Source organism: Prunus avium, chromosome 1 (assembly GCF_965620075.1).
Source record: "Prunus avium chromosome 1, drPruAviu1.hap1.1, whole genome shotgun sequence".
Lineage (NCBI taxonomy): Eukaryota > Viridiplantae > Streptophyta > Magnoliopsida > Rosales > Rosaceae > Prunus > Prunus avium.
In genome coordinates, this window is record NC_142284.1 from 56299994 (window position 1) to 56313759 (window position 13766).

The window sequence follows — 13766 nt, forward strand, 5'->3', positions numbered from 1 at the left end:
ACTATTCATCCCTCCCACAGACAAAGCCTCAGACAACGAAACCATACCGCAGGCAACGCCAATTTCAATTTCATTTCAAATTTCACCCTAAACTCTTCGACTCTCTCTCTCTGTCTTCATCTTCAAAACCCAAAAAACCAGAGACCTAAAATTCATCAATAAAAATGAAAATGAAGGCAGAGGCTTTGACGTTGCTGCTGGTCAACTTGGCCGGAATCATGGAGAGAGCCGACGAGTCGTTGTTGCCTGGCGTCTACAAGGAGGTTGGCGCAGCTCTGCACACCGACCCGACTGGGCTCGGCTCGCTCACTCTCTTCAGGTCCATTGTGCAGTCGGCTTGCTACCCAGTAGCGGCCTACCTGGCGGTGCGCCACAACCGGGCCCACGTCATCGCCCTCGGTGCCTTTCTCTGGGCCGCCGCTACTTTCCTCGTCGCATTTTCCTCCACTTTCTTTGAGGTAATTTTGACTTTTTCTCGGTTGCCAAAAAGAAAGATTGTGCCTTTATTGGATTGTGATTTTCAGTTTGTGAAGTTGTCAATTGGGTTTGCTGAGAACGGTGATTTTGATGCGACTGTTGAGCGGGAGATTTAGATTACTATTTATAGTAATTATGGGTTCTCTTTTGAATTTAGTAGTGGATCAGTCTTTAGCAAGGTAATTGTGATATGAGTTATAATTGCCAATTAGGCTTAAAAATGAGTTGGTGCAAGAACTGCTGAGACTCAATGAGCTTGTGCTTCAAATTCTGGCCTGAGAAAATAATAATCTAACTTGAAAGGGAAGAGTTTGGGGATGTTTATTTCCATTTCTAGTATATTCTATGCGTGTCACAAGTGGAGAACTTCTTGAGACTCTTAGGGGAGGAAAAGAAAAGAAAAGAACTAAATTTACTTGTTGCTTTGGTTGCTAGCAAAATGGACGGTTTACATTACCTATGCAAGTAGTTGTTGTAAAAGCTTGATTTGAGCACAATTGAGTAGTTGTAGGTAATACATTTCTGTTTCTCTTGTTTCTGGATATGCTTGACCATTCAAATAGACACAGTGAAATTTATTGCTCAATAAATCATGGTATTTTACTACTTGAAGTGTAGTTGGAATTACCATTCTATTGGCAGGTCAGAAGCAATGGTGTGTTCTGTGAGTAGCCTTATAAATATTTATTATTATTATTTTAAAAAGAGCTCACAGAAGCTTAAAATTTGGTGTGAGTTGTTTCAAATTGGAATATTTTGATACAAAAAGTGGATTCATCACCAAAGTTTCTGAGAAGTGAAAAAAGATGTTTTCCACTTTTTTCCTTTGTTTTTCTTTAAATGATACCCAAAGTCTTACTTGCCTACAGTCTCTAATGCCTTCCTCATAAAATAAAATAAAACAAAAACCCAAGGACCATGCATGAGCGTAATTGTTTGTTATGAAATAGAGCTGTGACAAGTTAATTTATTATAGTCAGTCGTTCCCCAAAGCATTCATTTGAACCAATTGATAAGAAAGGGTGAATAACTGAAGTTATCAAAACAGAAAGAGGGAAGTATCATTATTTTTAGTATTCCAGCTTGTTTTAGTCACTTTGAAGTCATTCAGCTTTTACTAATCAGGTGGCTATATCCAGAGCTTTGAATGGGATTGGCCTTGCTCTAGTTGCTCCTGCTATGCAGTCCCTTGTAGCCGACTCAACTGATGACAGGAACCGAGGTACGGCTTTTGGATGGCTTCAGCTAACTGGAAACCTTGGTTCGATAATTGGCGGGCTTTGTTCCATATTGATAGCTCCAATAACTTTCATGGGAATTCCTGGCTGGAGGATTTCCTTTCACCTTGTTGGACTAATTAGTGTTCTAGTCGGCATTTTAGTCCGTCTGTATGCCACTGACCCGCACTTTCCAGATGGTGAAACAAAAGATAGCAGTCAGACTTCTGGTAATTCCTTGTGGTCACAAGTCAAGGAGCTAGCTCAAGAAGCCAAGTCAGTTATTAAAATTCCTTCTTTCCAGATTGTTGTGGCACAAGGTGTTACTGGTTCATTTCCCTGGTCAGCATTGTCATTTGCGCCCATGTGGCTGGAACTTACTGGATTCTCTCATGGAAAATCTGCTTTCCTTATCGCCTTGTTTGTAATTGGTAGTTCGCTTGGGGGCCTGTTTGGAGGTAAAATGGGGGATATCCTTTCCATCCGTCTACCAAATGCAGGAAGGATAATACTAGCCCAGATAAGCTCTGCATCTGCCATCCCTCTAGCAGCAATTCTTCTGCTTGTATTACCTGATAATCCATCTACAGCTGTCATCCATGGTTTGGTCTTGTTCATTATGGGATTCTTAATATCTTGGAATGGTCCAGCTACAAACAAGTAAGTCGCTAAAACTTTATTCTCTGGTTTCTGGTCTTTAATGTCTGCTACATTATTATGGAAAGTAAAACAAAGGAAAAAGATTAAAGTTTTAAATCCAATGCCATGGTCCATGCAGTCCAATTTTTGCGGAGATAGTTCCTGAGAGGTCCAGAACAAATGTATATGCTTTGGACAGATCTTTCGAGTCCATACTCTCATCATTCGCTCCTCCAGTAGTTGGGATATTGGCTCAGCATGTTTATGGTTATATACCAGTTGCTGAAGGGTCCAGTGCATCTGAAGAGATTGCCACAGATAGAGGGAATGCTTCATCGTTGGCAAAAGCACTCTACACAGCAATAGGAATTCCAATGGCTCTCTGTTGTGTTATCTACTCATTCCTATATTGCACCTACCCGAGAGACAGGGAGCGGGCTCAGATGGACGCTTTAATAGAATCAGAGATGCAACAAATAGAATTAGAGAATTCACATACAGGAGAAGAATATTCACGTGTTCGGTTTCCTGAGTCGGAAGAGCCATATGTGAACGATAGAACTGTCATTGAAGTGGACTATGAGGGCGAGGATGCTCTGGATGCTGATGCTGATGATGACGAGCAGACATTGCTGTACCGTCAGTTAACATTCTCCAATTTGAGCCCACTGTAATCTAACCCAGATTTCACTGATCATTCAAACTCCATTCAAGCACATCCACAGAAGAATTATATCCGTTCGGTTTTGACCTTCAACTAGAAATTACATGTGCATGCACTGGAGAGAACATCCGCAATACTAACCAACTGCAGAGTTCCACTACATTCTACAGGTTCATGGTTTCTCTGCAACCTTTCTTGTCATTCTGTTTACTGTTTAGAGTCTCCTTTCTTGAGGGAAGGTTGGGTACAATGGCTGTACCACGTCAACAATGCTTACATGATATAACAACCAATAATGAGATGACATAATCATATGGTGAGAATCATATTGTTTGTTCATATGAATCTCACTTGGAAATAATATGGATTCTACCATAAACTGTTATGTGTAATTTTATTAATTGGTTTACATTGTCACCATAAGACATTCAAAATACCGGAATGTAAATAGCGAGTAATATTACTGACACTTATGTTTCTATCCATAAACTCGGTATACAATGCTTAGGAGATCCATATGGCAAAAGGAAGCTTAATTAATTGGGTTTTGTAGCAGAGACCATCACAAAAGCCCTGTTCCTAACGCTCGTAAAACCGACTAGACCACATACATTGCAGAGATCTTCCAATTCACTGTAAGATACGAACTGTTGGTTGCCCGTTATATGACTAATGTTCTAGAAAAGAAAAGAAAACCACCTATATTATAACATGTTGATTAGTAACACCACGTGATGGTGTGACGATCACATCCAACCTAAGATATTTTCTAGAACTAGAGCCATGCGGCAGGTTCTTAATAGAAGATGCATACCAGGCTTACATCCCTTAAAAATGGGACAAAAGCAAAGGGCCTTCAAATATGTAAGTAGTGGCAACAAATACCCCACCAGGTCGCAAAACTCGACTAATATCAGCAACCTTCAAAACCATAGCTGCCAAATTACTCACAGAATGTACTGGTGAAACCAAAAATCCAAAAAGAAGGATATACTTACAGCTGTTGATGGTGAAGGTCAACAATGTAGGGCAGTACCAGCATGCACTGCCTCAACAGAACTTGTAGCAAAGGGAGGCCTAGAAATGTCAGCTCTGACCAAAACTAAGTTCCTAAAATAAAAAACTTAATAAGACATAAAATTTTCAAAATTGATTGCAGACATTTTGGGAAAGTTCCCTCAGAGGAACTAAAAGCATTGAAACTTTTAGTAGTTTTATCGTCTATATTATCCTCCTGTTGAATGAATTCATGGCACTGCTGCAACATGTTTTCTGAGTAGTCCAGAGCAACAACGAGAGAAAACAATCCGCTCCTGGCGAAAGTCTAGAAAATAATCCACTGCCACAGCTAGTATCAATGATACTTCCACGGTAGACCGGCTTTAAGAAATCCTTAGCCAACTCAGACTGCAGTTATAACAGTTAGCAACACAACAGCTTCCTTTCAACATTTCAAACAACCACATTGCATGTTTGGCAGCAACACAATGAGTCTATCTGTTTGTTTTTTCATGGAGTGATCAACGGTCCCTAATAATGGTTTTAAAAAAAAAAATTGGGTCGAAAGAGTCCCTAATAATGGATTAAAGCATACAGGAATGTTGTTTCTTGTGGTGGCCTCATTTTGAACCACAGTTGGATCTCAGTTCAAGATTGAATTTATCCGTACAACTTTATTTCATTAATTATCATTCAAGGCAAATGGAGCAAGAAAAGAAAAAGCTCTTAATTTTTTTTTTCTCCTTTCTTTTCCAGCCGTTTTCTCTGCAACCGAACAGAGAACCTGAAAGAAGAAGCTAGAACAACGTACTGTTGGTGTGGTGTCGACCAAGGAGGTGGAAGAAGAAGCTCTAACGTTAGTTGCCGTGAAGGAGCGTTTAAAGTGAAATAATTGAGTAAGTTATTTCCCAAAAGATACAGAATACCTTTTCTTTATGAGTAAGTTGTAGAACTACAAACACCAGATAAATTTCCAATTTTTGAATACCATCTGATGTAGTATTTATGTTTCTTTATGACGACCAACTTCCATAGGAACAAATTCAAATGCCTATACAATTCTATACAAGCAAGGGAGATGCTTGTGGCTTAACTGGGTTTTGTAGCAGAAATCATCACAAAGAGCCCATTCCTCAAGCAGGTATAACCAACTAGCCCACATGCTTTGCAGAGATCTTCTAATTCACGTTCAGATGTGAAGATTTGGCTGCCTGATATTTGCTTTGTTCTCTGCAAACAAAAGAGATAAAATCAAAAGATTCAAAACCCAGTGAAATACCTAAAACCATCCACTACATGAGGCACATTCAGCAGAATGACAGAACTGTAGGCATGCAGGTTCTGAGTTAGGGAAAGATGTACCTGAGTTATATTCCTCAAAAATGGGATATAAGATAAAGGCCCATCAAGTATGTAAGTAGTTGCAACAAACACACCACCGGGTCTCAGAACTCGACTGATTTCAGCAACCTTCAAAACCACAGCTACCAAATTACTCAAAGCAAGTACTGGTTAAACTAAAAGCCAGAAGAAAAACAGAAGAAAAAAGACGCATTCATGCTGATAATAGTAATTTTCCTGGCCTGGCCAGAAAATATCAGTACTTTCAAATCAAAATGAATACTTCATCACTGCCTGATGCGTCCTGATATGTTAAGATTTAAGCCTTACAGGTAGCTGGAGCAAGCAGAACAGGTAGCTTTAACACCATATGTAAATAAGTACTTACAGCTGTTGATGGTGAAGGCCAACAGTGTAGGGCAGCACCAGCATGCACAGCATCAACAGAACTTGTAGCAAAGGGAAGCCTAGAAATATCAGCTCTGACCAAAATTATGTTCCTAATAACAAACAAACTTAATCAGGAATAAATTTTCAAAATTGATAACAAAACTTTGGAGAGATCCACTAATAGCATTTCAAACTTTCAGCAGCTTTATCATCTAAATTTGAATGAAAGCATCAAGTTCTGTACTCTTCTGGGAAATTCTCCTCCTTCTTAATGAATTCATAGGTCTGTTTCAACATGTTCTCCGAGTAGTCCAAAGCAACAACAAGAGAAAATAATCCACTCTTTGCAAAAAGTCTAGAAAGTAGCCCACTCCCACAACTTGCATCAATGATATTTCCACCCAAGACCGGCTTTAAGAAATCCTTAATCAACTCAAACTGCAGTCAAAATATGGTGCGGTTAGCAACTCGACAACCTCCTTTTGCGAGATAAATCAAGCACAGAATAGTAAAATTTGATTTATATTTTCAGCATTCAAACAACCACATTGCATATTTGGCAGCAACACAATGGATCTATCTGTTTTTCCATGCAGTGATAAAGAAATTGATCATCTCACCTCTTTCTCTGGGCCGGGAAAACCACCCCAGACAGAAAAGCTTTGACGCCAGCCCCTCTCATAGAGGAATGATACCAACGGAGTCCTGATCCAAGAAAAAGTCAGTAGCCATTATAAAGAGATGCAAATCAACATATTCATGAGGTATTAGAAACTAGTCTTAATAATGCTTCAAAGAGTTTAATGTGGTTGCTGCAATCAATTGGACTAGGTTCATGCCATAAAAGGTAAAAGTAATAAAGTTGAACACAACTTGTCTATGTGCACAGTTTTTTGGTTCAGAGTATTGAATGTCATGTATAAAATCATACATGAGAAGTAAGTACATCAACTTCCTTATCTCCCTTGTATGACAGATGTATAGTTCCGGGAAACACTAAAACTGGAAAAGGAATACTAAACTTCAAAGAAGATACATGATCTCGGAACAACTGTATCAAATCAGGCCACTAAAGATCAATATAGTAAACATCATATGTTATTCTGGCATTATAAGCCCTTAAAAATTGAGCCAAATGTTCTCATTCTTGTGCAATATATACTCCCAGTCTCCCAGATACGAATAAACTTAAAGGACTCACGTGTGACTACTTCAACTCCATTGATCAGATCACCATCCTCAATTTAAATTCATTGTGAAGATGTACCACAAAATTGTTGTGAAGTGATAGCTATACAATTTCAATACCTGAAAAGCTCTGTGGAAACCGGCATTGATTCACCATAGTTCTTGGAGCCACTGGCTGTTGTCAGGTCAATATGTGTTTGATTGCCAAAGTAAGTCTTCTTACAAGTGCTACATTGAAAACTAGACCCGGAAGCGGAGTCCCTGTAAATCCAAACAACAAAGCATACCACTCCCCAAATTAACAAAAAAAGAAAAGAGGGAAATAGAAAAAAGCAAGTCAAAATAAAACAATGCAACCTCAAGTAATTCAAAATAGAATAAGCAGTTTCTCCCTTTTTCATCCAAAAAAAAAGAAAAAAGAATAAGCAGTGATTGGAATCACTTACACAGATAAGCCCGGATCACCGGAACTCGAAAATTGGTCGAAGCATATAGGACAAGCTAAAATGTTATTGCTGCTGGTGGTGACCTCATTTTGAACCAGAATTGGATTTGTATCCTATTGTTTATGATGAAAGCAAATAAATTTTAAATTCAATGTCAAATATAAACAGTACCCCATTTAAAATTAAATTAATCCAAACACGTTTGACTCTTATTGAGGGCAATAGAACAGTAGAAAAGAAAAAGCTCAAAAATTTGTTTTTTCAGGCTGTTTTCCGGCAACCAAACAGACAAAATACAATTGGGTTTTCCATTTTCTATTCTGCGAATTGATTGGAGGAATTCATTGAAGAAACAAGCAAGAAAAGAAGCTAACACAACGAACCGTTGGCTCGACTTCAATGAAGGCGGTGGAAGCAGCACGAGCAGTAATTGCGGCGAAAGAGCGTCTGAAAACCGGTGCGGTGCAAGGCCTGAGCTTAACAACACAGGGCCTCGAGTTACCGAGTCGACTCAGAAGAAACGCGGGGGTGAGGTTGCCAATCAACGTCGCCATAAGAGCTCTCTGTTTTGGTTTGTGGTGGGTTCTGAGTGTGCGTGCTTGTTTTGAGTGCGAGTGTTTTTATAGAATAAGATTGGATTACTAACATGAGATTAGTTTAAGTTTGTTTTAAGAACGTACTTAGCATGTCCCGACAAATCTCCGAATATTTTTCATAACGGCCTGCAATTTGTTCTGTGTTCTTTCCTCTCGGACTGTCCTACTTGCAACATTTGCAATCGACCATCAGATAGCACGGGGTCCACACGTGTCGATGATCAATTTCAATTGGCTCGGTTTGGTCGGGTGAGAGTTGATCGATTTATCGTCACTCACGTCTTGCCACAATGCTTAATTTGAGAAACTTTTACAAGTTCTTGTGAACTTTTTTTTTTTTTTTTTTTTTTTTCGAAACCCTAGCAATTCAATTGAAGAAATAGGGCACAAAGCCAGATTACATCAATAAGTTCGCAAACTTATTAGATTGTGAATTTAAACCATTAGTCACATGAAACATTGTTTGAATGTGTTGCTCAAACTAATTTGAGAAATCATGGGTATAATTACTAATTAAAATGTTGGATATTAAGAGAGATTTCAAATTTGAGACAACTTAGACAATACAATTGATTGATCACTAAAATAAAGCATGCTTATTGAATAATGAAAAAGCGTTTATGGCTCTTAACACATCCTCTCTCTAACCCTAGCAGAGAAACAAAAACCCTTAAGCACCGCACCTTAGAGGGGAGGTGGTCTGCCCCTCCTCCCCTCCCCTCCTCTTCCTCCTTCTTCCTCCTTGAAACACAGTTCTCCCCTTCTCCCCATTTTTCCAATTTGGTGGGATGAAGACCATGGGCATGATTTCCCATATCACCACCATCTTTACCCCTCAGATCTTGCTCCATACATACCCAGAATCTATGGCTCATCTAGTTTCCTTCATCTCCCCTTTGATCTGGCCTCATCATCCTTGGTTTGCAGTTGCAAACTTTGAACGCGCTTTGACGTGTATTTATTGGAAGGTGTGTAAAGCTTTAGCTCGGGTGCTTGCACCACCTCCTTTCAGGTTCTTGGTTCTTTTCCTCCTAGCTGTGGAATGAGTTTGCTCATTCTTGTTTTGTTGGCTGCAATATTTTGAATGTATTGGTTGGGTTAATTCTGGATCTGTTAGTGAATCTCGGGTGGGCTATGTTTTGAGGGATGTTTGGCTTGGTTTGCTGACCTACGGGTATTTGGTTCCTCATGGTGGTGATTGGTGGTTTGTCCATCTACAGTCATGGAATTTCTCTTTGCTGGTGGCGGCGTCTCGGAGTTTTTCTTTGGTTGCAGTGGCGGCTATGTTTTTTGTGCTTTATTTTATGTATTTTATGTTTAATGTGGGCTTTATGCTGGATGTGGGTGTAATGCCTCGTTGTGGGCTATATGCCTTTATGTGGGCTAAATGCCTCTTTGTTGGCTCTTGACGTTTTAGGTTTTGGCTCAGGAACATGATCTTCATGCTAAACTGTACTGGTTTTAGCTAGATTTGTTCATATTTGTTGTCTGTTAGCTTTATGACCGGTTCTTTTGCTCGGCTTTGTTTGTACTGTTCTCTATCCTTACTCCACTCAACACAATCATCAAATAAGACATTATGAATAAAATCACAAGGTATCCCAAAAGAAACAAAGCTAAACTTGCTAGTCTATGCGCCACGGAATTTGTCTCACGAGGGGAGATTCAAATAGACTAGCTAAACCCCTCCTCCACTGATTTACATCTTATGTGACCGTTGAATGATAATACTAATTACAATATTGTTCTTGCTTTATCAGTTTAATACTTTGTCCTAGGCTTCAAATAGGTCATGGTCAATTATGAACAAGTCGGTATAATGTGGATGCAGAAGAGTATAAAAAAGAAGGAGTGACTTATATTCTAGCATTGAATTTGAACACATTACAAATCATCAATGACCCAATATTTATAGGAGTATCACCAAACCAAATGCATAAAGATAAAAAACAAACACACCTTGACATTAAAATTGAACTACATACAAATCTGGTTAACATCCCTTAATCCAGATTTAGTTATCTTTTCCATACTCATCATTCTCTTCAGCTGGGTAAAAGTTTTGCAACTTCATCTCTTTTTATTCAATCGATCAACATTGATTTTGCCTTTCCCAAATCAATAGGTAAAATGTTTGACAATAGAAGTTTATGTTGGCCAATAAACTTCAACATGAATGCATATATGTATTTTACACCAAATTTATTGGCAATAGCACTTGAAGATATGCAACCACATACTCTGCTTCACAAGTGCAACCCAAAAAAAGTATTATTATAAAATAAAAATAGAAATAAAAAGCAGCAGCAAAAGGTTGTTTTTCTTTGGAGGACCAAGAAAATGTGATGGAGCCAAAATGAAAAATATATCCTTTATGTGCTTTACAAAATGTCTGCAAGCACCCATGTGTTATTTCTGCATTGCCTTTATCCCTTTTCATATAGCTTACCCCTTTGTCACTTTGAGTCACTTTGAGTCACTTTCAAATGTAATCATGCAAGGATTTAGCATATGGGTGAGGTGGGTTGTAGCCCACCCCATTTCAGCAAGGCCAAGAAAAAATGCTCATTCCTAGCAAAATATAGCCCCTAATAATATATATATGATGTTATCTTTGTATGTAAGTTGAGGATGTGGAAATGAATAATATAACCTTTAACACACTATAAATTTCGAAAATGTCATAAAATAAAGGAGATTTTGTCAATATTTGAGAAGAATTGTTAAAATTCTGAGTCCGTGCTTGAATATAATGAGATTACAATAGACTAACTCTTCCCGAGCTTATAGGCATTGAGTGGAAGCTATCGGCAGTAGGGCTCTATTTTGAGACTCTTGAGTTTCATTTTGATCAAGAGCAATTTAGGATGGTGAATTGACTTGTTCTGTGATGATGTGGTTGATAAAGTATGATTGAATTTAGAATTATATTGAAAAGTCTGAACTTATGGACCTAATTTACAATCGGTGATTGAACAACTAATTTATCCATTGTGTAATTTACTATTTTAAGTGCCCCTGCCGACAAATTAATTAGTTGATTGAAAAATGCTGTTTAGTTATCATATTATTCTCATCAAATGAAATTCCTTCCTTCCCTTTGAATGATCAACAGTGTAAGTGTTGCCTCCCTTGCATATCAATGAACCGTATTTCTTTAATCCTTTTGATAATCTACATCGCCAATGTACAAATTAACCATTAGGGGTTATACGTTGACGATCGCTTCGAATAAATTTTAATGAATTATTTTGATATATATGTCAAATTTTGATTTGAAGAATGAAGGAATAATGACTCTCTTCAAAAATAGGAGTCGAGTAATGCTCAAAGCTAAATACACTTTGCACGCAACATACAAAATTAGAACTGTTTAGGTGATTATTGTGGTTGGAATCATAATTAGATTAATTGAACCACACTAATTGTAGTTTCTCCTAACCCCATGATCCTAACATTAATTCATCAATTAAATTGCACGAGGGGGTCACTAATCATGCAATAGCTATATCAAACAAAATAAAAATTCACAATTTCAAAATAAAGAAAGTAGATAAAATCATGATTAGTACATGGCATGGTCTTTTTGGTGGGATATTAATATAATTGGAACTTGGATTAGCAAACCAAATAGTATTTTACTTGACACTGAGGGACAGCTGTGCTGCTAATTATGATCAATGTATGTTATACTTGTCAACTAATGACCATGATGATATTCATAGTTAAACTTAAATAGCAACACATAATATTATTTAATGGGGGAAGATGGAAGAAACTTTAGAAAATCTTATAAACCTAGGAAACACTAACCTTATAGCATCTTTAAGGAAACCCTAAACCTCAAATTCTTGTTTCTTGGGTACGTTCCAAGTTAGGTTGCATTCCATTGTGGGACATATCATTATTTTTCACACTTGGTTGGGTCCATATCTTTCTTCCCCCCATTTTTAAAATTCCTCTTCACCTTCACCTCTGACTTGGTAATGATGAATGCAATACATGGGTCCCCAACCCAAAGGGAAGGTAACAAGCAAAATTTTCAACATACATTGTCCTTGTTTTTTCTTTTTCTTTTTCGTATGTTGGGGGAAATAATGAAATATAATTTGTTTACTTGTCTGGTGGAGCTAAACAATCTAACAGTGTCAGTTATCTATGTGTATACGTTTGAGCGATTTATAATTGTTGATTGATGTGAATTTCACAATAAGTTTCAAAGCGATCAATAACTACGAATCGTCCTTACATAATCCTAAGATTGGGGAAGGTAAAGCTTAAGGAGAAAAAACACACAAGAGAGAGATATGATGAAAAAATTGTAAGTCAAGTTGCTTGGGCATGTGTTTCATGACTACAAAGAGCATGCCCCAATGGCCCTAATCATGAGCACTTTCTCCTTTTTGGTCTTCCCACCGGAAAGTAGCAGAAAACAAGGAGATTCTAGTAATTTAACTGCATCTGAATTTAAAATGACTATCCACGTAATTAGTGCCTACGAAAATTGTTCGGATTTTATTGTCCAACGGATAACTTTATCATAGGGCCTCAAACTTGATATGACGAAAATACCCCTATTATCATGTCCTTCTTTTGAAGGAAAGAGGAAAAAAGAAAAGGAATTTCTCAGAGAAGGTAGAATGAGAGAGCTTTAGGCTTTACGCAAAGATTTAGGGCATTTTTGAGCGCACGTGAAACTGTGGCTGACATGACCCACGAAGGAAGAAGATGAGAATGAGATGAGATTTGCACTTTGTGGCTGGGTCACAAGTCACATGGAGAGCTGAAAATGATGCATTTCTTCTTGGTCTTGGAGAAGTAGTGGCAAAAAAGATAGAAGCAAGCATATCCTTAAAGAACAAAGCAAGAAAAAGTATATGAAAAATCAGATGTAAGTCACAACAACAACTCAATTTTGCTCAACAAGCTTTTTGACTTTGTTACATTTGCATAGAATCCCACTTCGAGAGGAATGTACAAGTAGAATCGACTAGCTGCCAACATGATCGCCGACCTCAAGTAATCCAATTATAATGATGTTTGAGTAAATATTAACTTGGATTTTCTCAATGAAAAACGTGTACGCTTAAAATAGAAGAGCCGGTTAATATTAACAAGAACAAGTAAATATGTATGGTCCTTTAGAGTGTTCCAAAGGAGCTTTGATGCTTCAGTTAGAGGTGGGAAATTGGAATAGGGATAGAATACTCACACGTTGAGGTTAATTAAGGGTGTATCTTCTAGTGTGAATGTGACGAACCCCTGCATTCATAGGCTAAACAATGCACTATGTTGTAGTTTAAAATTTTAATTTGAATGCTAAATGTCTTTTTTACTGTTTAATCTATGTGTATCGTATTGATTTTAAATTTTGTGTAGGGGATTTATGAGTTTAAATTGTCGTGCTCTGGATTTTACAATGTCCATAAATCCATCTCCCTACTAGCTTTTCACATAATTCTCTAATTGAAGTACTATTTATAAAATCATTTTCGACGCATTTCAATTTGAAAGATATTATTCAATTTGCTATTTATGAAGTAATAACAAACCTAACAACACATACAAGATACAATACTTATATATTCCTTATTTACATACAATATTGTATGATCTTGATTTAAAGTTCATTTAAGGATCATTTTTGCAAAAAAAAAATCAACAAAATAAAAAATTATTTTATAGGATAAATACGGTTAGTTTCTTGATCCAGACCGTTGAAAACATAATCTCCTAAAATTGGTTCACCGAATCCATGCACAATTAAGGGTCGGATTTCAAAATTTTAAACCACGCCCAATCCTTTCCC

General features: G+C 37.5%; 2 protein-coding genes across 2 annotated transcripts; one reads left to right on the forward strand and one right to left on the reverse strand.

The window, feature by feature from the left end:
• On the forward strand, nt 1-3376 carry UNE2 (Major facilitator superfamily protein). Its single transcript, XM_021961649.2, has 3 exons — nt 1-458; nt 1603-2354; nt 2473-3376. The coding sequence occupies exons 1-3, from the start codon at nt 165-167 to the stop codon at nt 3005-3007; spliced, it is 1581 nt and encodes a 526-aa protein (XP_021817341.1). The 5' UTR covers nt 1-164; the 3' UTR covers nt 3008-3376.
• A 1497-nt stretch (nt 3377-4873) lies between these two features.
• LOC110759515 (S-adenosyl-L-methionine-dependent methyltransferases superfamily protein) lies at nt 4874-8056 on the reverse strand. Its single transcript, XM_021961586.2, has 8 exons — nt 7745-8056; nt 7362-7474; nt 7036-7176; nt 6348-6432; nt 5972-6165; nt 5726-5837; nt 5359-5466; nt 4874-5226 (listed from the first exon to the last, which is right to left on the reverse strand). The coding sequence occupies exons 1-8, from the start codon at nt 7913-7915 to the stop codon at nt 5086-5088; spliced, it is 1065 nt and encodes a 354-aa protein (XP_021817278.1). The 5' UTR covers nt 7916-8056; the 3' UTR covers nt 4874-5085.
• Nucleotides 8057-13766: the final 5710 nt, after the last annotated feature.